This window comes from Opisthorchis viverrini, assembly GCF_000715545.1.
Source record: "Opisthorchis viverrini unplaced genomic scaffold opera_v5_230, whole genome shotgun sequence".
Classification (NCBI taxonomy): Eukaryota; Metazoa; Platyhelminthes; class Trematoda; order Opisthorchiida; family Opisthorchiidae; genus Opisthorchis; species Opisthorchis viverrini.
Genome location: NW_008751885.1, coordinates 31,785 through 55,719, shown reverse-complemented (window position 1 = coordinate 55,719; position 23,935 = coordinate 31,785). Strand labels below are relative to the sequence as shown.

Below are 23,935 nucleotides of genomic sequence, written 5' to 3'. Positions count from 1 at the left end.
CCGGTGGAATGGAGCCGTGGTTGACACTCCCGGATTGTACACCTATACTCTGGTCATGCCACAGACCGTATCTTTTCAGTAATATGGCTTCTAGGAGAGGTTTCTAATAACAGCAAAACTCGGGTCCTCTTTTGGATGGACTCACCAGAATAATTGTGCCGAAACAGGATCTTTCAAACGAGAGGGATATGAGGGTGAATTTCACATCCGGAAACTGCACCCGGCTGATTTAGTTCCCATTAGGCCAACAGAGAATCTCGTTTATTGTGTTGATCGGCCGAGCGGAAACGTCTAATTGATTGGATACTTGTTGATATTCGCCTCTGCGGGGATCGTATGGTCTGTGAGAGAATCTCAAGAAAGTGAGATCCATCGCAACCGGTTTATTATGTGTGCTTACGCCCCAAAGGACTGTAGCTCTGAATCTGCCAAAGGGAGTGTTCATGACGCTCTAGGTGCTTTCTTCTTTGTGGTTGGTGGTGACATAAAGCGCTGCTTAGACCCACTTTGGTACCTATCTTGAGTTGGATATGAGACGTACGGGCGTCATCATCATCGACGGCAGGACATCGGTGTTTAACACCGATGCTTCACGGCGCAGGGACAGCGGAAATCGTACACTTCGGATGTGTGCCGATCACAGACTTGCTTTGCAGCACCAATTTCCGGAGCAGCGGAAGTCGCTTGACGACGTGGTGCCAACCAACGAACCAGTACTGTGTCCAACTAGCTCGCAGCGCCGTCAGTTACCGACGAGGGTAGCCCACTGTCTGTCCTCCCTTCTGGTAATCCAGTGTGAACTCCGACCATGCACGTGTGTGCTGTCGCTTTCCACTGCGCTTTTTAGGTCTGCGAAAAACGCCCCGCTTAGTCACTGGGGAGCTCGAGATAGCTCAGCGGTTGGGGCGCAAGCTTACTAACCGGAAGGTCTGTGGTTTGAACCCAATCTCATCATCTCGGTTGCTCCTGTCTAGGCTTGGGCAACCTGGCAGTATCAGTCCCCGTGCTTCCTTCGAGTGACATGGCAGCTTGGCACCGAAAGGGTGTTACAGCTGAACAGCTTAGTGTCATTGTGGAGCTAGTAGCAAGCGGGAGTCAAACAAAACCTTGAGAATAGTTTTCTCGAACGCCTTCCGGATGGTCCTAGATCGATAATAATAACGGCCACTGGGAACAGATATCCACAATGCTGCTCAGAGGCGGAACTTCCGTTTGTGGTACAACCCAACCAGTGTCATCCAAACGCTGAGAAGAGTGCTTTCTGTCGAGAGTTATCTTGACTCATTCGTCGAGCAAGAAACACTGACATTATGGTCCTTGCGGGCGATATAATTGCACTAGTTGGTCGTCTGAGCTCCTAGGAATCACATCTGAACGGTCGATTAGGAGTCGATGCTCGTCGCACAGAAAACGGAGAGTGCCCCTCTAATTGTGTGCGATCGTGAACTTTTCGGCGAACTTTCAGCATAAACTTTCGCATCATGTAACTTAGCGGCCACCAGCTGTAAATCAACCGTGGACCCAGTTGGATCACGTGCTGCTGCAAGACTGAGTGGGCTCGAACCCTAACCTTATTCCTGCGGATGAGCCGGTTGAGGTAGTAGACAAATTCATCTACCTGGAAAGCTGTATCAGTCTTGCTGATTTAGCCGAAGATGTTTCCATCCGGATTGGAGGTGCTAGAGCAGCTCTCGTGAGCATGCATCGCCTATGGGATAGGCATGGCATCAGCTTATCCATCGACCGTGGAGCTTACAACAATGCGGTGCGCTCCATATTATTATAAGAGTCTGAAGCCTGGCTGCTGCGCGCGGAGAACGTCAAAAGTCTTTCATTGTCTGACCATCGACGTCTTCGGAGCATTGCGTGAGTCCGGTCGAACACCGGACCACAAATGCTGAAACACATTTCAGAAGAACGAACTCGCCCACAGTGGATGGACCAATCACACTCTACAGGTCGCACTGGCTTGGTCACGTGCCCCGTATGCCAGTCGAGCGAATTCCCCGAGGTACTCTTTTTTCACAATCCCTTGAAGGATGGAAATAGCCCAAGGGAGTTCGAACAATGACCGGTACCAGCAAACTCGGTTGCGTTGGTTATTGCCGTCTTCCTGGACGGGGTCCCCGAGACAGGGCACATCAATAGTTAGATTCATTTTCGGTCGCGTCCTCAGTGGCGCTCGTACCTCCGAGCTATTGCCTTAATGCTATTGCCTTAATGCTTAATGCCTTAATGTCTTAATAGATCTCGTCCCAATCTCCCCACTTTAAAGCCCATTGCATTTGCGCAGCATTTACGCATCAGCTACGGTCTCCGATGCGCGGCTATCTACCCCACCTCCTCGAATCATCGGTGAACGAAACTGTGGTATCTAGAGTCGCTATACGGCAAGTGCGCAGTTCTTGCAGTTGATGATGATAAGGAGGATGATAATAATGACGACTTTTGTGTTCATGGATTTCCAGAGCTCATATGACTCAGTAGACCAGTTTGTTGTCAACATTTGTAAAAACTTAAAAATAAAAAATCGTTCAGCTGTAGCACCCTTTCGGTGCCTAGCTGCCATGCCACCCGAAGGTTGCACGAGGGATGGGGTACTGCCAGATTGCCCAAGCCCAGACAGGGGAAGTCGAGAGGCAGAGGTCGGCTTCGAACCACGGTCTTTCCGGTCAGTAAATTCGCGTTCTAACCACTTGGGCCATCTCGCCCATCTCGTCAACATTTGTACCCTGCAATGAATGCCCCCAAAGCTTGTGAATTTAAGTTCCTTGTGTTCTCAGGGCGTGTGGGACTATAAAGAGAGAGCTCTTCAGATGCCTCCGTACACAAATCTGTGTCCGTCAAGGATGCCAACTCTTGTTTAGTTTTGTGCTTGTAGAATTAGTGAGACAGACACTGGAAGGTTTTCAAAACCCTCGTGTTCAAATAGCTGCTAACGAAAACCTTGTCGATCTGGAGTATGCAGACGACATTGTCCTTGTCTTCAAAGAGGTTTTCTTGGGTGAGCTGATCAAAGTCATTATATCCTCCGGCATGCACTCTGTACCTACAAAGCTCAAGGTTATGCACAAATCTACAAGGATTGGGTCGTGTCTGCTAATCTTATACACTTATGGCGGCAAAGCGGCGTATCTCTGTATTTCAAGGGATGTTTATCAGGCTACAGTAGGGGATGTTTTGCTGCATAGATGTGAAGCAACCTCTCTGAGTAGCAGGACTGAGACGTCTTTAGGTCTTCGAAAATCGTTGTCTCAGAGCCAGGTTTCTTGGAGGCTGGTGCGAATCTGCAAAACGAAGCACTTATAAAACTAGTGTTCTGTTGTGCAACGAGGACTTCAGTCAAAGAATTCGTCAAATTACCATGAGCTGCGATACTCAGTCCTTGTATTGCCCGTGCCAACTCATCGTTTGCCTAAGAGGGTGCTGTTAAGTGTAGCGGAAGCACAGAGGTGGCCAACTCTTGACGTGGCAGAAAGGTATGAAAGAAATTGCGAAACGTTTTGATCCTGTCGGTACTACTCGCCTTCCAGTATAGGGACCACGTGACCCCCACTTTGCCTGGTTGGAGATGCTGCCAGATATGGTTGCTAGTCGATGTCACTGGTGTTCTTGTAGTCCGTTTCTATTCAGATTGAATGAGTACTTGGAGATGTGTGCACCTTGGAATGATTTTAGTAAGCTAGTACCTTTATTCTTCACAATGAGGCTTTCAAAAAATTACGGTTGTACGGCATCAATGCACCAGTGTTGCACACTGATGCGCCATCGATGGTGATTATGATGACAAACCTCACGCAGAACATCTGCAAGGTGAGAGAATGCCGAAGAAATACCGGGTAGCATTCGCTCCTATCCTTAAAGGATGTTGGATGTGAATGTGAGGGCCATAGTAGCAGTCTGTTCACATCGCTTTCAATAAAACAGGTCTCTATCCGAATTGAGGTCGCATTGACCACATCATATGGAACACTACCATGCATATGGATAGTCAATAAGTTTTCTCTTCGTTTTAAATACTGTCTGATTCGGCCGGTCGTGCTTCTGTGTTGATATCTGTTTCGGATATCTTTATTGATCTTCTCCAGTCTTCGCATACCGAAATCCGCAGGCGAGTGTTTCTTTGAGTTCATCTTCAAAATGATCCTAGCCATAGCTTATCTTTATCACCTTTTTTCAAATTCTTCGTCGGCTCAATTATCGGAGAGATCCCTGGTATATTTATCATCCTGGCACGCAACTTTTGTGGAAGTCTTTCAAGACATTAGATGTCCTAATGGTATCATGCCCTGTAGTAAATCACCTGGACATCGTCACTATTTTCAGCCGTAAAAACTGCTTACGTGTGTAGTGGTCATAATTGCCACAGTTTTGTTCGCCAATGACCTGAAGTTGTAGAAGTACACAGCTTTTGCTTGTGATTCACTGCGTCTTGCACTTCCAAAGGGCGACGTGCTATTCTAAGACTTAGTGAATGCGTTATCAAAGTTGTTCAGGACATAAGAATGACCAGAGGCAGTAGATAAATCTGCAGCCCAGATTAGTTGCATCACCTAGGGTGGCCGAGTGTTAACGAACCGAATACCATAGACTCTAAAGCCCGATACGTCTTCTCTCAATTTAAGCACCTCTGATGTCGACGTGACTGTCAACGGAAAGTGTGGTCTACAGCGCGGCAGTTCGTCCGGTTTTGCTTTACGATTGTTAAATCCGCCCGCTGTGTGCGAAAGGCAATAGGGGACCATGAGTGTCTTCGAGACATTGCAAGTGTACCATGGAAACGTCGAAGTTGTTGAAGTGAGACGGATGATTTGATTCAACTGCATGAACTACACCGGTTCGGCCGTGTTTTTGTGCCAGGTGATCACTGTATCCTGTTTGTTGAATCAAGTTCCAACTGTAAGATGTCATAAGGCGGACGACCCATGGCCCGAGAGGTGAAAACCACAAAGCTGCACTGGTGGATATCATTTGTAAGATTTGGGTATCAGATGTCTACTAAATCAGTAGCTGGAGTTACCCTTTGACACTGCAGTGTCGCGCAGCCAATGGTTCTGTTGTATACATTTTCTTATTTCCGAACTCTAACATGGTATTTTGTGGTTTCTGCTCGTTTTCACTCGCTCACCCTTCGATCCCACACCACGTGCTACGACAAATCAAAGCAACCCAAACGGTCACATATACGAATACGGTCGGGCTCAATAGCTTAGTGGTTAGAGCGCGAACGTATCGTTTGGAAGGTCCGTGGTTCGACGCCGACCTCTGCATCTCGACTTCCCCTGTCTAGGCTTGGTCACCTTGGCAGTATTCCAGTCCTCGTGCTTCCTTCGGATGGCATGGCAGTTAGGCACCGTGAGGGTGTTATAGCTGGACTGTTAGTTTTTTGTTTCTACGTATACGGTCCATGGTCGCCAAACTGAACCGAAGTGAACATCCCAATACTGCTATGTGTTTTGGAGTCGGCTCATCTTTCCACAGAAGATAGTCGCAGTGAGGTAAAGTAAGGAACTTGATTTGTCGAATTCGACTAGTCACCTAATAAATATCAGTTTCCTATGTGGGCTCTTATCTCGACAGCATTCATTCCGGAATGAACCCTACAAAAGTTGTCGATTTTGGGCCTTGTCGTGGTCGAGGCATTGTGGCTGCTCGTGGAATTCAAGCGGGTGAAACATTATTTACAGAAGTCCCCCTTCTATGTTGTCAGTTTTCGTGGAATCGTCTTTATGGCTATCAGGCTTGTGATCACTGTCTTTGTCCACTGGAGTCCGCTCAAGCGAACGCCAGGCGACTTACCGGAAGGCCAGATTTGATTCTTCCTCAACCAGAATGCGGGTCTCTTGTATCGACTGTTCGGCCAACACATTGCCCGCAATGTGGTGTGACTTACTGTACGCCAGAATGTATGCAGTCAGCGGCGGATACATATCACGCGGTCATCTGTCCTAAGGACCCTCAACTACCAGCCGATCATCCATTTACACGCCTTGACGAACTGTGGCGTCAACTTCATTATCCTCCCGAATCCAGTACCATCTTCCTCCTAGTTCGAATCGTTGGGGCATGCCTCTCCGCGTCCGTTTTCCAATCGACCTACTCCATTCGGATCATCAGTATTCTTCAAACTTTTGTCTGCTGCACCACAGAAACTAATCTGAGCGACGGGATCGAACACGCTGTTGTGTCACACAAACTACTTCTTCCTGATTTTACACAGTCCCTGCAACAACTACACACTGCTTTCAGTGACGTTCTCTACTACTTGGTGCGACGTTTGCTGCCCTGTCCCACAGAAGATGAATGCTTACGATGTATGCAGCAGGCTGGAGTGGATCGGCTACTCACTTTGGAAAATTTCAAGACGGCCCTGTGTATGCTCGGTCGCAATGGTCAAGGTATCGCAACCAGTGCGTTCAGCTTGTGGGCTCGTGAGATAGATCAACTGATCAGTGGAACCGGAGATGAACAACAGATTAGTGGCTTGAATGCTCTTCTCGCGGATATTTACGAAGCCATGGATAACCATGTTGGAAGCTTCCTGGATAATGAAGGCGTTGGACTCTACGAATATCAAAGTGAGTAAACGGTCTCTTTTTAGGGCAGCTTGTTTTTTTTACGAGGAGCTTAATTTGTATATTACCACTATTGACACCTACTGAGGACTATAAATTTTGGTCATCCAGTTTATGGACAGTTATGAAGTTATGAAGGCACTTTCTTGATGGCACACTTTATCGCATGAGAATAACGTTCTGGCCTTCGTGATACAATCGGATCTGTGCCATACCTAGACTGTTTTTAAGACATGTACAGTACATGTCATTCTGGACTTGAATCGAATCCTTTGGGCAGTATTCTGTGCGACCACTATGTGATGCCACTGGTGCTTTTTTTGCGTCCTTTCTTGTGTTTTACTGCCAAGTGTACTTTCTAGATATAACCTCCGACGCTCAACTGATAGATTTTTCGCTAATAAACACGCGCAGTAATCTTACCGTAAAATGACTGTGAATTCGCAATTAAATTCTGTCGTGATAGAGGTATGGAGGGGCGAGATGGCCCAAGTGGTTAGAGTGCGAATTTACTGGCTGAAAGGTCCGTGGTTCGAATCCGACCTCTGCCTTTCAACTTCCCTTGTCTAGGCTTGGGCAACCTGGCAGTATACCGGCCCTCGTGCAACCTTCCGGTGGCATGGCAGTTAGGCACCGAAAGGGTGCTAGAGTTGGACGATTTACGATAGAGGTATGGTATGGCAGATCAAAGGAAGAGTCATAAAACAATGGTACAATAGCTAAGCTCTTAACATTCAGTCTTTCGGAGTATGACGTTTGCAGCTAGCTGTTTAGGCCAGTTGCCTGAGCGTCAGTTTCACCACAAATATGATCTTGTGTGCTTCATTCGATGATCTGCCTGGTGTTTCGAAACTACGAGTGTCTTTCGAGTACTCCAGGTCGCTTGATTAGTTTCACTAGCGTGGCTAACCGTAATCCCCAAGTATCTGAATTCATTTCTCACAATGGCCTGTCGAATTGGTGAATATGATTTTCATGCCCCTACATATACATATATACACCTTTCCTTGAGATCGTCCACTAAAGCCGTGTACATCATTTTATCGAAGCCTCTGTTTAACTAGCTGCCACAATACACCTTCTTTCACTTTCCCGATCTACATAGGTCTTATTAACCACAGCTGTGAACCTAATGCCGCAGTCCAGTTCAGCGGAGCAAACAGTTGTCTATCTGTGATAACTTTAAAACCGATCGGCGAGGGTGAAGAGGTGACCATTTCCTACCTGGACGAATGTCAACAATCCCGGAGCCGACATTCACGGAGAAAGTTTTTGTCTTCAAACTATCTATTCTGGTGTGATTGTGCTAAATGTAACCGGGAGAAATTACCAGATGGCGCGATGAGTGAAACCTCGGAATCTGAAGAGGAGGAACAGGATGAAGAGAACCTGGCTTCTTAGCCACCAGTGGCATGGACTATATGGAGAAAAGTGTCCAATGTGTCTCACAGGACCGTGTTGACTGTGTATATTCGCTTTGAGTTGTGAGCCGGTGCATCCAACCATGTAAATAATAAAACAGATGTGGGACAACACGATTCGTCTTTGGTTACTACAGTGTGTGATTGGGTCGGTGGATCGGTCAAACTAACGAGTACACGCTCTCGCGTCTTCAATTGCCTGTGCTCGCGTCATTGTCATCTGGTTTATTGTTAACAAACGATAACAATATGCATTTGTTCTTCGTATTCTTTTAAGGAAACCTCCGATTTGCGGTTAGTTTGGTCGAAACTTTACATTTATTTGAGAAAACCCCTAGATTCAGTGCTGCCGGTCTGTGACTTCGCACGACCCAACCTCTTTTTAGTTCAACGGACGTTTCTGCACAACAATAGTCACTTCTGTGATTATTGTCTTCCGTCTATGGTTGTCTTTGGCTATCCTAGTTGTCATCCTCAGGCTTATCAATTAGGCTGTTAGGCTTAATCGAGATGGGGATAACTGGTGATCCTTAGCTGTCCGTTCGGATTTACAGCGAGCAGATGACGGTAGCTCTCGCCCTATGACTAGCATTGCCTTCTCGGCTCACTGTCTCGCACTCCGAATTTCGTCGTTCCAGTGCTAAATTTTCACTCTAGAGCCGAATTTCAGTCATCTGGGACTCTGATATGCAAGAAGAAATTCTTTAATAACATAACGTGGGCTCATCCTCCTGAACGAACCAGTCACGTAATTAAAGAAGGAAAATCTAACCTCAGACAACACGTCTTCTGTTTGGTTTGTCGTTGTGAACAGGTGTTTGTAGTCGCACAACTTTTTTTCCGTTCGTTTGGCAGTCCTCTGCACTTGCGATTTTCGTTTCAGCGTTGTGCGGCCATTTGTCCCTGTTTTGGCGGGTCGACTGGAGATGAAGAACGACCTAGAGACACGCATCAGTTAGAAGACATCGAAGCTCGGCGCCAGCGTCAAGCCGAAGCTGCTGAACGCCGACTTGCTACTACCCAAGCCCGTGGTCTTGCTGATCCAGAAGGGGTGAAGCGTAAACAAGAACGCGCCCGGGAGCAGGAGAAAATGAGTTTTGAACACAAGGCTGATACGGGACTGCGTTGGCAAGTTGGTTGAAACGCACACTCCACATTTTCACTCTCCAGTTCCCTTTCATCCTTACCTTCCTTTCCATAGCAATCTTGTCTGTTCTACATATCTTTCAGATGCAGTTTATTTTTCAAATTTTCTCCTCTTGACACAACCCAATACGACATCTTTTAACCTCACATTCAGTGTGCTATGGTAGTCAACCTGTACAGTGTGGATGCTGTGTTCCGACAATATGAGTCAAAATTTTGTTCGTATCTCATTCGGGTACAACAGAATACAAAACCGACTCTTTTACTGTTCACCGGAAAAGTCCATATTTGTTTCCATTGGCAAGGTTTTGTCGATCTACAGTAAGTTGGTTTACTAGTCTAGGGTCACGCCATCTCACGCGGTTAACCTTGTTATTGATTGAAATGCGAAGAAGAGGCAGATGTCCAAATTGCTTGAGTGGCTTCGTTTTTTTAAACTTCGTACCTGCATTACTGTTGTCCAAATAGTCCTGATAAAATTATTCTGATTGGTTCCCTTCATATTGAAGGGGAAAGCACAATATCTAGTTTCACTCAACAACAACGCCTTCCCTTGGTGGTACCGTGTTTGGAATCCTCATAACCAAGATGAGCCTGCTACCAGTGTAACGGTGAAAACTACTGATGAGGCATGCGAGTAATATGTTTTTCGTAAACCCGCTTTGCGTGGGATTTATGACGGGATTTGCGGAATGGCTTTGCAGCATTCGTCTACAATTGAGTGATAGTAAATGAATATCCAGGAAAGTTCAGTAAGACGCGTTCAAGAAGAAGAAGGATATTCAGTTTTTATAAACAAGACGCATATGAGTTATGCTCCCGTGTCCAATAGTCCATAACTGTTCAGTTGATGTTTTCTAATAACTAACTCCGCAGCGAAGGCCTTCTTACTTTCACCAGTGCTGTAGTTCACGCTTTACTTGGTTAGATTGTTGTTTGAAAAAGTGGACATATTCACACCTGAGTGGTATCATTAGAGAGGTTGTCAATTAGCCGTTCCGGTTACGCCGAACGATCGGACCGACCAGCTGCGAAGCTTCAAACTCGGGCACACGTATTGGACTACCTATCAGTAACTGCGAGATTTGAAAATTAGTATTCACACCACTCTCGTTTGAACATCAAATCAACTCGTCGTGACGTCCTTTTAGTTCGCACCCTCAATGTCACTGGGTGAAAGCAGGAGAGTAGAAATAAGTCCGGATCCAGGAGCGCGTTTACTTGTTGATGACTGATGGTCGATTTTTCACTCTACCTATGATTTGCGAATGCATTCTATCCCCATTACCACGTCACCTTACCTTTCCGAAAAAAGACTCATTACGTGAGTATGATGTCACAACGAAGTCAAGTACTGACAGGAACCGCTTGTAAATCATACGCACGAAACAACAATGAGTCTCTGGCTTCTTGATTTCACAGGAAACATTTTAGTACTTGTTAAGTTTTATTGACCATAAGCTTGTAGTGTTCTGACAGTAGCGTTCTTCTCCCTGTAATTGTGGAAATTTTGATTGTCAATAGATGATGAGCCTCGATCTTGAGCGTTTACTGACGAAGAATGACGAACGCGTACACCGTTACTTTCTAAGTGGCCCGTATGGTGATAGCAGTTGACAATGGTCTCTGGGCCGCATGATTCCACACAGCTTTGCAGAGTAGTGCATGCTCATAAGGAGTCATTGCCATGAGTTGGTTCTATTCCTTCAAATGCATCCTTCTCTGGAGGCACTCAGGTGAATTGCTGAAGATATGGAATTCTAATACAAACTAGGAAAACTGAATTTAACACCCGAATATCCGGGTAAATTACCGTCATAGACTGGCCAAATGTCTGTTCCAGCCAAATTGTGGGTGACTCCGGTAACTCATAAGAGAGTTGGACCAAGTGGTTAGATCGCGAATTTACTAACTGGAAGGTCCGTGGTTCAAACCCGACCTCCGTCTCTCGACTTCTCCTGTCTAGGCTTGGGCGACCTGGCATTATCCCAGTCCTCGTGCCTCCTTCGTGTGGCACGGTAGCTAGGAACCGAAAGGGTGCTACAGTTGAAAGACAAGCAACATAAGTGGTTACAACTATGCATGGTCCCCAATAAAGGAACGTGTTGGAACACTTAACTATCAAGGGGTCTGTGTTGTTCGCAATTAGGGTACCGATACCTCCATTGTCATTCAAAGCTTAAATTTGCGCACTTAACTAATGGAAAATTTGTACGGAACGGAATAGTGTTTTTTGCCCCACACAATCGTGCATGCTTACCTCTGGTTAAAATTGTTGCGCAAAGTATAGGTCCTCACAAGAGGACCAGAGATCACAATCTGGTAACGCTCTGTAATCTCTAAAATGCTAAATGTGTTAGAACAATTATGGACGTACTTCTAACTTGTTCATTGAACAGTAGGATCCACTGCATGTGGAGCACAAACTCCTCGACTTTGTCGAAATGGACCGAGCCTACCCATCGTTTAATTCTTTTACTCCATGTGTCAGTTCATCAAAGATACACTTGGGGTATAAAGCTATTCAGTAGTCTTATCTAGATTGCATTTGAACCGCAGAACTATTCCCTTGAGTGTTTCACCAGTCAAGCTCGGCACGCGATTAGGTGTACTATTCCTCAGTAGTCTCGTATTCTTAGTTCATCTTTGCCGTCGGTTCACGAAGATTTCGCTTTTAAAGGCGATTATCATCATATACATCTTTGGTCATACTTGGGACAGTTAAACATTTGTCTACCACGTCGACTGGCTGGTCTACAGGCGTGAGGTTCGCGTTTGATCCTATCCAGTTTCGTAGCAGCACTTAACACTTCGCAGGTGCAAGCGCACACAAGACCATGTGACAGAATTATCTAAAATGATCTGCACCGTTGAAGGATTTGAACTAAGGGGAGCAGTATCGTCCACATGTCTGTCAACGAACACTCCTGGAGCCTTTCCATCCCCGAGGTATCAGGTGCAGACAGTTTTCAAGCAGCGAGTAACAACTAAATCGGGCCTAAGCATCTTCCAATTGATTTATCTAATTATGTTTAGATGAAAAGAAGAGTGAGTGAGGGTGGGTACCTGGTGTTGGTCTATCGCAAGCTTCCTGAGGTTCTTACCCATCCAAGCGTTCAGTCAGACAATATGAAAGGAAACTGTCATCGATCAATCGCAATTTCCTGAAATATCTCTAGCCAAACTCAGGAGGGGTCACAAGGACCCCATCCTGGAAGTCCATGCTGTCTGCGTACTCCAGATCGACACGTTTCTCACGAGTAACGGTTTGAACACCGCGGTTTTGAAGACATTCTAGTGTTTACCTCATTGTTTCATCAACGACAAAGTTGAATGAGACTAGAGAGAAAGGACACCGCAATTTCCTGAAATATCTCTAGCCAAACTCAGGAGGGGTCACAAGGACCCCATCCTGGAAGTCCATGCTGTCTGCGTACTCCAGATCGACACGTTTCTCACGAGTAACGGTTTGAACACCGCGGTTTTGAAGACATTCTAGTGTTTACCTCATTGTTTCATCAACGACAAAGTTGAATGAGACTAGAGAGAAAGGACACCCTTGTCGGACACCACTTTTTGTAGGGAACTCTTAGAGACCTCACCATACACTCTTACACGTCCAGAAGCATGTAAATATAGATACCGGATTAGGTTCACAAACTTCTGGGACATTCGCTGTTGAACAAGTGTGGTTAGCAACATCGATCGACAATCTGGTGCACCCTTTAAATCAAGGGACACTAAGGTTGTGGGTCATCTGTACATTTAACCTAGCTCTAACGCCTCACGGAGCGAAAATATGGTCAGCACCGTCCCATACCCAGTCCAAATCCCACTTAATGCTCACAAGTCGTTTCGCGTTGAAAAACCAAAGCCTTGTTACAACATGAATCAAACTGACTCCCCTGTGCTTACCACATTCACTGCGAGTAATCTTTTTGGAAATGGGCACTATTATCGAATCGTCTCAATTATCTAGAACGGTCTCCTCCCAACTAGACAAAAATAGGCTAGCATACACTGGCTGAGGAATTCGCCACATTCTTTGAACAGAACAGATGGAAGATTGTCGTGGCCAGGAGCACGGTGATGCTTTGGTTGGGATGTACACTCGGACACTGAGGCTGAGGTGGTTTCATCTTTACAGACCGCCTTTCTGTTGAATGCTAGCAGTGCGGCCTGGAAGTAGCAGATGACCAACTAAATTGTTTCTCGAATCATTGGGCCCAGTGGTCCAAGCGTCCTTCTTTGCTGGATATCAGAGGGCCATTTTGTTCCCTGATAGTTTCGCCGACATGAGGCTTCCGAGGACCAGTCGAACGAATCAAGTGGGACAGCCTGCGGACGTTTCCAGTTTTTCGCGCCTTCCATTTCTTCGGCCTTTCGAGTCCACCAAGCTTCTCGGTCTGCACGGACACTCAGTTTCACGCTGTCTAAACATTTAGCCAGTTCTGAAAGAGAACTTATAGCGTCATAGAAACTGCCTTTGGCGGACTCAGAGCTACAGTCCGTCGGAGCGTATGCAAACAGTGTGCAGTGGACCCCATAGACCTTACCAAACGAACCGCACAGAGGCGACTATAAACGGGTATCTTATCAGAGATGCTTCCACTCTGTCGCTCAATACAATAAACACGCCGGCATATGCAGGTGAGGCGGCATCTGCATCGATAGGTGCGCAGCCGGAACCTGGAAGAGAGCGAGGGGCAATCATTTTAGTTACAATACTTGCGTCTTGTATCCTTGTTTCTGACAGACAGCACACATCAATGCAGAGGAATTCAGCGTACGAGTAAGAGCCACTTGTCCTGCTTGTTCCAGTGTGCGAACGTTAATGGGAGCTAAGTAGACTGGCTTTTGGGATTTGATATCAAACAAAGCAGTCGGTTATGGTGCTGGGACCTGCAGAGAGTTCATTCAGATTGGGTAGAGGTAGGTTACAAGAGTGAAAACTTGAAAATGTAAGAAAGGAGGTATCAACAGTATCATGTTTCCTAATCGGTCTGCTGTATGCGGCATGCAAGGCGACCCGACTGGTGGCACCACGCGACGGCCGATGTGGCATGAGATTATTTTTAGTTGTACGTGTGCACTGGGATACTTCCAGGGCCCCACACCTACACAGGAGGATGATTATGGTCGTCGAACAAAGCCTTTGGTTCAAAATTCTGACCGTGAGGCAGTGGTATTTGACGGGAGATACAAGTGCATCATCATTTTTGTAGAGCAGGTCGCCAACCCGCAACATGGCGAGACCTCTGATCTCAACCTACCATGAGAGACTCTGAGTGTCGCATGGGCACCCAGTATAACTCACTGGGTCATAGAGACCTCCAAACCTTTACACCACGCTAAGATCCAGTCTCTTCGTGACAACAATGATTGAAAAGTCTGGCTCTCTTGGTTGCGGGGGTATATAGAGTAAAGTATACATGTCTCGCTCACAATGCTACTGCGTATAGGAGTTATGTGTCGAGCCGCATCAGCTCTTGGTACACCTTAAATAGATTTTGACTATACTAAATGATCTGAACCGTTGGGAGAATGGAGTGTGCGGGTTTTATAGCCAGCCATTTCTTATCCGTCCTTTCTCAGGAAAATATCGCACGGTTGTTCCTATAAATATGACCATGCTGGTCGCCTTGTCCCAGGGCAGAAGACTAGGACTTTAACTCCAGACCATCTCCTATTACACTTATTCATCGCAGGGGAGAGCTGCTCAATGGCTCTCGTCTGGTTGCTATCCTTATGACCTTTCTGGCATGGTCGCAAGTTTTGGAACGGAGTTCTGGTCAGAATAGCCTGTGAGACCATTGAAGCATCCTAAACCGACTATCGCTACCAGGTGACAGCTTTTGGTCAGGTCATTTTTAGTGACCCAGTTTGTTACCTAGTTAAAATCTAATAACAATGAAGGGATTTTACGTAGCATGACCTAAACAATGGTAGACAGAGAATAACAATTCTAGCGCCATCACAGTGATAGCATACAAAAAGTACGGTGCTGAGGAAATTGCAGCATGTGAACCTGCGTGGGTTCACCTGTCCTCGCAACTACTACCATCACCACCACCAGGTCGTGCGTCATCATGAATTCGTCCTTGTTTTACTGTTCAGTGGAAAGTTGTGCTGCTCCTCTTGTTCAGTATACCTTCTGAACTTGTTTACAAGCACTCACGTGCAAAGCTGTTGTCACATTTTCAAGCGTTATCAGCCATGGAGAACAGGATTTAGTTTGCCGCACTCCAGACATCCACACGACCCTTAAAATCAATTCGAAATTAGCTGTAGATCGAATGGTTGTTGATCTGTTCGCCGAGCTTGGAAATTTCCTTGTAAACGTTCCATTCTTAATCGTGGGGCGAATCATCAGTGCGTGGTTGGGAGCAAATAACTTACCAATCTCGGTGGGCAGATCACTAGATACTGCTGCTGCCAGCATTTCGATACATCGCTAATACGAAGTTTCAGGGACGAAATGTTTTGAATACGCATTCGGTCATCCAACGTGTACAGACGTGGATTCGGCTCGACAGCAATCCGTTTACTCGCTACATTCACAGTTTTGTAAGAGTATCCACTCACGCGTTGGTATCGTCTGCTCTCTGGCTTATTGGTAAAGCCAGAAACCTTTCTGTGTGGGGGAGACTACAAGAATTTGTTTGGGTGACGAATACCAGCTAGCGACCAGCAAATATTGTGAGGAGAGTTGAAACAGCATTTTCTCCTGCCACTTACCGCGGGTGCTGGACAACGAGGACGCTATTTTAATAAATACTGACATAATAGTGTGCACTCTGTACTAAGCAGTGCAACCTTCCTAGACAGAAGGCGCTGAAGATCAGTAAGAGTATCCACTCACGCGTTGGTATCGTCTGCTCTCTGGCTTATTGGTAAAGCCAGAAACCTTTCTGTGTGGGGGAGACTACAAGAATTTGTTTGGGTGACGAATACCAGCTAGCGACCAGCAAATATTGTGAGGAGAGTTGAAACAGCATTTTCTCCTGCCACTTACCGCGGGTGCTGGACAACGAGGACGCTATTTTAATAAATACTGACATAATAGTGTGCACTCTGTACTAAGCAGTGCAACCTTCCTAGACAGAAGGCGACTGAAGATCAATTGCTGGGAGTTGAAGAAGGGTGTTTCATAATCGTGCATAGGAGAACGTTTACCATCATCTAGTTAGGTGCTTCCTGTGCTATAACCACCTTAAATAAGAGGAACATAGTGTTTGGAGATGCTTTCTACATTCGGTGTCGCTACACTGCCTGTACGCAAATTTTACAACCCAAACAGGGAACATTTAACTCAGCTCGGTCACATCATATAATTCCTAAGAAGTGATGTTTTGTCTCTGCGTCGCAGATACTTGTGCAGTTATGGTCTTGAAGTGTTGTTCTTCATGAGACATGCTAGACTTTGCCATTCAGTTCATCATTAAGTTGGGTGGCTCTCAGTCGGTTACGTCAATACCGATGATCTACTATCTTATGTCATCCTGAGGGCAGTCTTTGTACAAGCGAATGAATAAGGCAGTCCAACTGATGAGATAGTCAACTTGAAGGTGAATAAAATTTCGTTGCATAAACAACTGTGTTCCGATCAACAAAATTAGGGTTTGAGACTTGGATAGGTCGGAACTACATAGTTCCAAAAATAAGGCCAAAATTACTTTCTACTGGAACGACGTAGGCGTTAGAAAAGTAATGATTCCCTCTGCAAGGTCAGTTCAGATTTTGAACATTTGCGTCAAATAGTTGAAATGCCACTTGACAACGAAGGTAGCTAATGGGACGAAAGAGGGAACACTAGAGCTAGAAGCATTAGCGGTTAGAAACGGCAGTAAAGTGTGGATGAGGACGAACATACGAACAGGCATGTTCAATCACCCATGGGGGGAAGTGTGTGCAACAAGTGAGGTGTAGACAAGGGGTGATAATTTTTTGAGGTGCAAGTGGTGAGTTTGAACTTGGAAGTAAAGCGAGTTTAAACTGAAGACTACGGAAACTTGGAGAAAATTCCTGAATTCAGTTTCTATCTGGAATTCAGATCATCGGAGGTAAGTGTGAATAGATATCGATTACGGCGCAAAGTTGAAACGTTCGAGATGAGTGGTTGTGCTGATAAGTTGTTCAGAGGTATTCTTAGGAGGTGTTCGATTTATGAGATGGAGACTGATACTTAAGTGGATATGATTACTGGGGGGTTTGATTTGGTCCAATTCAGTCCAGTGAAGTCCATGTTTATTCAGAATCTGATCGGGTGGCCTTAATGGAAGGAGTGGTTGCACCACATATTCAAGTGCCTGGGAAGCTCCAAAGAGCATGTTGGTAAATGGACCGAAACCCAGAAGTGATCATCAGTGGCTCACACTTTCCATGCTTAAATGTCCGACTTTCAGGGCCAGAATGCAGCTTTCACGCTGCCATCCATATTTGTTTGTCGAGGCGTGTTTTATTGTTTTGTGCAACTGTACACTTAATTGTGTACAACCACCAACCCACCGCTACGTACTCCTACGCTCCACAATAACGCACTGATGATGTCACCTCGATTGGTGATGAAACGTTTGCAATCAAATTGCCCAGCTCAGCGAAGAAGCCAACGACCATCATCTACGCTACCTGAGCTACCAACATTTTCTTATATATATATATATATATATATATATATATATATATATATATATATATATATATATATGTCAATATTCGATTTGCTTGTTGTAAGCCAAATAATGCTGTGTAGTGATTGTCTCTTACTCATTCTGTCTCTAGGATATTTTCTCCGAAATTATCCGGTAACTTTGAGCACCATGCGCCCAAAAGTTCCTCTTGCCACTGTACTTATGATTACACAAGATTCTTCGTTCTCACTCAACTTTGTTCTCTTTGTTCAGACCGTGCAAACTTTTAACATCCTTCGCCAAAAGCACTTTAATAGGAAAATACACGTCCGTTGCTTAGCGTTCATCTCCCCAGCATCATTGCAATGCCGATCGAATGTTTCAGCTCCCCAGTTGTTTGTGCTCAGCTCTCTCGAGAGACCTTGCTGGAAACTTACCGCAGTCTTGTGGAATAACAGTTCTACAAGGATCCATTTCTGAACTCCCATGGTTTTGTTATATACGCTGTTTATTTAATGGCAGAATGTTTTACTGTGTAAGGATAAAATTCGGTTGATTTCAGCATCTTTGTTCAGACTGTTTTGGACATAATGCGGGTGTTCTACTGATGACTGGCACAGCCAAACGGATTTACATCCCCTCCCAAATAACGGAATATTGCTCAGTGTGGATTGCGCGTGGCGGCTCGGTTCACAGTGCTGTCCACCAGTAACCTGATTCAAATGGGGATGCTTTGCTGTGTGAAACTTGTTTTTATCCCCGATATTGTTGCCATGTCTACTCGCCCAGCTGAAAATTGTAGTGGGTTTGTTGCTTCTATGCTTGGCTCCTCCAGGTGATTTTTTTTGAAGGAAGAGTCCCCACTTTGTAGTGCGTGCACAATTCGCAGTCTGTTTGAACAGTCTATTCCGTGGGGCATTCCCTCCATAGAAGAACCACTGTGCTCGCACAATAGTCACCATCAGGTTTTCCTGGAGTGAATTCCCACCGTGCTGCGTCGTTGTTCTCAATTCGAGCCGTGAAACATCCAAAATGCTTTCAAAAGATAATAGCAAGTTTGTTTTTATAACTTTTTGCGCCGTGTACAGAGTGTGAAGCTGTGTAGGACAGGTGAGAAGAGTACGCTTAATCAAGGAGAGGGAAAAAAGTTATTCGTTAGCACAGTGAGCGGTCGAAAATGAGACTTACCGCGACGTTCTTACACTGTGGGTCGAAATGACAGAAAATAGATCCGAGCCGATAGGGGCTAACTCATAGTTTCAGTGATGCATTTCGGATCAAGTCGGCTAGTCATAAGAAATCTCAAGGATTGGTTCCCTGACTGCTTTTAAACCCAATCAGCCTACTTACTTACTCACTTGTCCTGACGAAGGTTTTGTGTGAAAAGCGAAACGTTGCCCAACAATAAGTCCACCGATTGTTTAACAAACCTCTCTGAAACGAAGGTAATCATCACTCATTTGCGAACTAACTTGTTTTTTTTTCGAGAGAGAGCCACCTGGAACCCAGCTGAATCTCTCGGTTTTGATGTTTCCAGGTAATTATCATTATTTAAAGCGACCAGTTTTGCTCAACGTTGGTGCACATTTCGAATTGCTTGGGTAACAAAATGAAAGCTAGGTAGTTCCTCTCAAAGTGGGGTCAAAAGGCGAAACCGGTAGCGGAATGTCCAAAGTTCCTCTCGACCTTATAGGTGATGTTCAGACATACTTTGTTACCTTGAATGTGGTTTCAACTGGGCTTTTGTGTGGGCGGCTTTTGTGTAGTTCACTTGTCCTGACGAAGGTTTTGTGTAAAAAGCGAAACGTTGCCCAACAATAAATCCACCGATTGTTTAACAAACCTCTCTGAAACGAAGGTAATCATCACTCATTTGCGAACTAACTTGTTTTTTTTTCGAGAGAGAGCCACCTGGAACCCAGCTGAATCTCTCGGTTTTGATGTTTCCAGGTAATTATCATTATTTAAAGCGACCAGTTTTGCTCAACGTTGGTGCACATTTCGAATTGCTTGGGTAACAAAATGAAAGCTAGGTAGTTCCTCTCAAAGTGGGGTCAAAAGGCGAAACCGGTAGCGGAATGTCCAAAGTTCCTCTCGACCTTATAGGTGATGTTCAGACATACTTTGTTACCTTGAATGTGGTTTCAACTGGGACAAGAAGCGGCTTTTGTGTAGCACAACCATTTGAATGATACTAAATATGAGAGATTCAGGTGACATCCTGCTGTTTCCCCCGTCAACTCCGTTAGGCCGCACCGCCTAGCTCGGCCCAACGTCTGCGCCGCGCGTTGTGTGCTTGACCTGACAGATTACATTCGTTTGAGCGACTGACAGTATTGGTCACATTACTTCTTATCCACCAGTTTGCCACGTGTTTTCGTTGCACGTCAGTATCCCGTTCAGAACACGTTTGGTGGATGTCGCTGTCCACGTTCTCCGTCCAAGCAGGCACAAGGAGCATGACCACGGCATGCATTTTAGCGGTTGTAACAAACGCCAAACTAATTTTTCAATAGACGTTTATCGCAACGGTTTCGAATAGCTATGCAACATAGGTATTCAAGTTCACTACAAACTTTGGATTGGGTGAAAATTAGAAATATTCAGCCATGTGCTTCGGCTGAAGCAAACGTGGATAATAAGTACCGGATGTTCAGTGCACAATAGACAAGTACGGTGTGTCTTACGCCTAAAAACCATTTGAATAACTACATTGTTATCTAAAAAGACTGTTCGCCAGAACGGCAAAACAGATATGTTAAGCTAAGACAATACGGGAATGATATTGTTCCCCACCACAGATTTATCTAGTTTTTGAATTCCTCACTTCCCAATAATTCCGTGAGGGATGGGTAATTTCCCACCCGCCCAGGATTTTCCAGACTATCATGAAAACGCTTGGAGAAAGTATTGTCTAACGCTTTTCCCGGGACTGATACAAGTAATGCGCCCTCTTCAAACTAACTTAGGCAACCAAACGGAAAATTCTTCTGTGGTGCGTAGTTTGCAGATAGTTTTATCCCATGTTATGATTAAGGATGTGAATTGATGTGAACGTAAATATGAATAATTGCGCCGTGAATCAGATGGTGTGAACCTCGTGCTTACACGTGGAGGTTCCGTCTGCCTCCGTCATACGATGAGCTTCATCACGGTTGTACTTAGTTCGCGCACATTTTGGATCGTCGCAGGAAATCCATTTCTCAGCATAGAGCTGCCTGTAGTCACAGTGAGTATTTGGAAACCCTGCTATCCCGAGGAATACCCTTCATTCGAAGAGGATGACGTGTCTGTTAGTACAACACCTCGAGGAAACTTCTCAAGAAAGAGCGCTTGACACTCGTCAGGCTCAAAAGTTTATGTTGGCAGCGGAATGTCAGCTGTTAAGGTCTCCCTTTTGGCGGTATTACGTTGTGCTATTTGGGCGTTGAGCCTTAGGGGCGTCGCGTTATAAGTGGAATATTTCCTGAACTACTCATAAGTAGACAAATTTTTCCGGTGCTTGAGGCAACGGACTCCGACAGCGGCCAGTTTTAACCTTTTTGAAGTTCTTTATGCTGTCTGATGCGAAATGAGCCCACCTGATTATCCCGAACGATACATTGTCAGTGAACCAACAAAATGCAAACAAGGGGCTTTATCACATTCGTGGTCGCTGCATGCAGCTTCCGCTATTGAATTTTCTCTGAAATTTCCACTTTTGGAAAAAGTGGATGCCTAGCTGCGGTTGGATTACAAACTCTAGTTTATTTACAGACGCCAACACCTTAAGCCTGCAGGTGTGGCGTTTGCTACGCAACTTGCCCTTTCAGTATATTGGTCAGACTACTGTAATCTAACTTCTAAAGCCCTGAGCAAAATTGTTCATGTTGAATCCTCCACATCGGTTAATTCAACTACAAGTTTGTCAACCTATTGCGCAGTCAATTCGCCGGTGAGTGTCCTATACCCTCCAGAATGAGCATAGCTTCCCCACGCCTCAAAACAATCTAGGTAGTCTGCAGACGTCTATTTTATCTGAAACCTACCTTTCTATTCACAAAATACACCTTATGCCGTATCAAAAAGTAGCTGCATATATGCTAGTATTGTTGCTATCAGCTGTCCAAATCCTGGCTCTCAGTCCTTTATCTAGCCACAGAATGTTTTCGCCACCATACGAACTGGTCTTTTTAACGTTCTCTTAAGTGGACCTACAAAAGTGTTAAGATGTCAGTTCACTTTTCTTTACTGCACATTGCATCAAGATCCGCTCCGTCGGACACAGATGTGATCTCATCCAAAAATTTCCCATTGATCCACAAGCACAGAATCAGTTTGAAATAGAAAGTTCTGGCTATGTAAGTCTTTCTCCAGGGTTAGAGAATCCGTCTGCCGAGTGACGTCGCACGTACAAATTCGTACTTTTGTGTAATCTTCTACATTGCATTCTTTCTTCTTCAGTTTTCTGGACTGAAACAAATTACTGTTTTAATGTAGCGTAGTGCTTCTGAGTTCAGTATTACCAAACATTCTGTGGATCACACCAGTTTTCTTCAGAAAATTCTACTACATTAAAATCGGCTCTTGTCTACTGTTCCACCCAACTTTATTTAAACGCCTAAGAGATGCTCTTATTTTAAGCCCATTTTTGTGTGAGCATTCGCGACAACTACATCGCACTTTGTATGGCACGCATGCATGTGACTGGCATCCTACTCATGTCCAGTCTTGGAAAGCGTTTCCTCTGGTTGGTCGAATATTCCTTTATGTGCGAAGAACTGCTTGTTACACTGGTTTACCACCGCCATCCTGGAGGTGGCACCTGATGAAGCTGATTTGACTCACCGTCAAACATACCATTTATTTCACTTGTCCTATGGGTGACAATGTCCGTTCTGCCTAACAGTTTACATTCGGTGCTTCCTAAACCAAAATGCCTTCGAGCTATGGGTCCTCTCTAAAGAACAGCTCCTTTCGAGGTGATCCATCTCTCACGATAAAGTTTTGACAAAAGCAGGTAATTTTGTCAGCTTTCCTGGAGTTTTTGTATTTCAAGTTTCACTTCTTCAATGGCTTGACTTTTTTATTGGTGGAATTCCTCTGCTGTCCGTTTAAGGTATTTCGGGTTGCTGTATCCCGAACATATGTCCCAAATTCAGAGCTTGAAAAGATTCACCAGCATCAACGAAGCTGGACACCCAGTGATAACCATGGAAGTGTAAGTGTTTCTCAGGAACTAGGGCACGCAAGTCGACAACACATGACAGACAGACCTCAGTAAATGCTGACTACAAAGGATTCAGACTACTCATGAGTAGCCGAGTTGCTTAACGAAACTGTCAATCGGTCTGCCAAAATTGCAAGTGTGGAACCGATGGAGAAGTCAGGGTTTCAGAAGGGCTTGGTAAAAATCAGCAGTTTTTAAATGGGTAACGTTTCTCTTTTGACACAAAACCCTAATCACTCCTATGACGGCTTAGTTAGGAAGGGGGTGAGTGGTTGAGATTAAGAGTATTTCGAATCTGAGCTACTTCTGTTGATGACTCATTTCTGAAAACCGCACACCTCTATGGGTCAGCTCGAACGATCTATAAACGTTCTCCACACGCTTTCTAGTCTCAAACCTTCTATTCTATTTACACTGGGGTGCTTGTATATTTCTACAGTCTGGGGCGCCAGTCTATGTGGCGGGAACCAAAGTCCCCATCTCAAAAGTTAAACATTTTCCGAGTCTGTTTTATGCCCCGTGTTCATTGCATGTTGCATAATTACTGAATCTCTCAGTAACCCTCGATATATATCTGTGTTTATCGGTGGCCTGTTTATTTTTTCGTATGCTCTCCGTATCTGGTGTGAAGATACCTGGCCGTCTGTCCTACATAGACCTTAGTGCATTCGTTGCACCTAATTTTGTAGACAATCCCCGGTTCCATTTGCTGAGAGGCGATCCTTCAATTGCAGTGGTACAGGGCTCATAGTGTTTTCCCTTTGGAAAGCTACTCTTATGTTAACCGTGTTTATAACCCTTCGAATGACTTTCCATATCCTTGGTTTACATGGAATAAAAGTACCCGAAATCCATTCGCTGTTGGGTTCCGCGACAAGTACCAGACCCCTCATAACTGACGCCTAACCAAACTAGCTGGGTATCCACTACACCGAAGTTTGCTGTTCACCTAAA

The 23,935-nt window shown here is 45.1% G+C and overlaps 1 protein-coding gene across 1 annotated transcript; it reads left to right on the top strand.

The window, feature by feature from the left end:
* Positions 1-5,593: 5,593 nt before the first annotated feature.
* Positions 5,594-9,137, top strand: T265_08617 (hypothetical protein; the record flags this gene model as incomplete). Its single annotated transcript, XM_009174479.1, has 2 exons — positions 5,594-6,578; positions 8,821-9,137. The coding sequence occupies 2 exons, from the start codon at positions 5,594-5,596 to the stop codon at positions 9,135-9,137; spliced, it is 1,302 nt and encodes a 433-aa protein (XP_009172743.1).
* Positions 9,138-23,935: the final 14,798 nt, after the last annotated feature.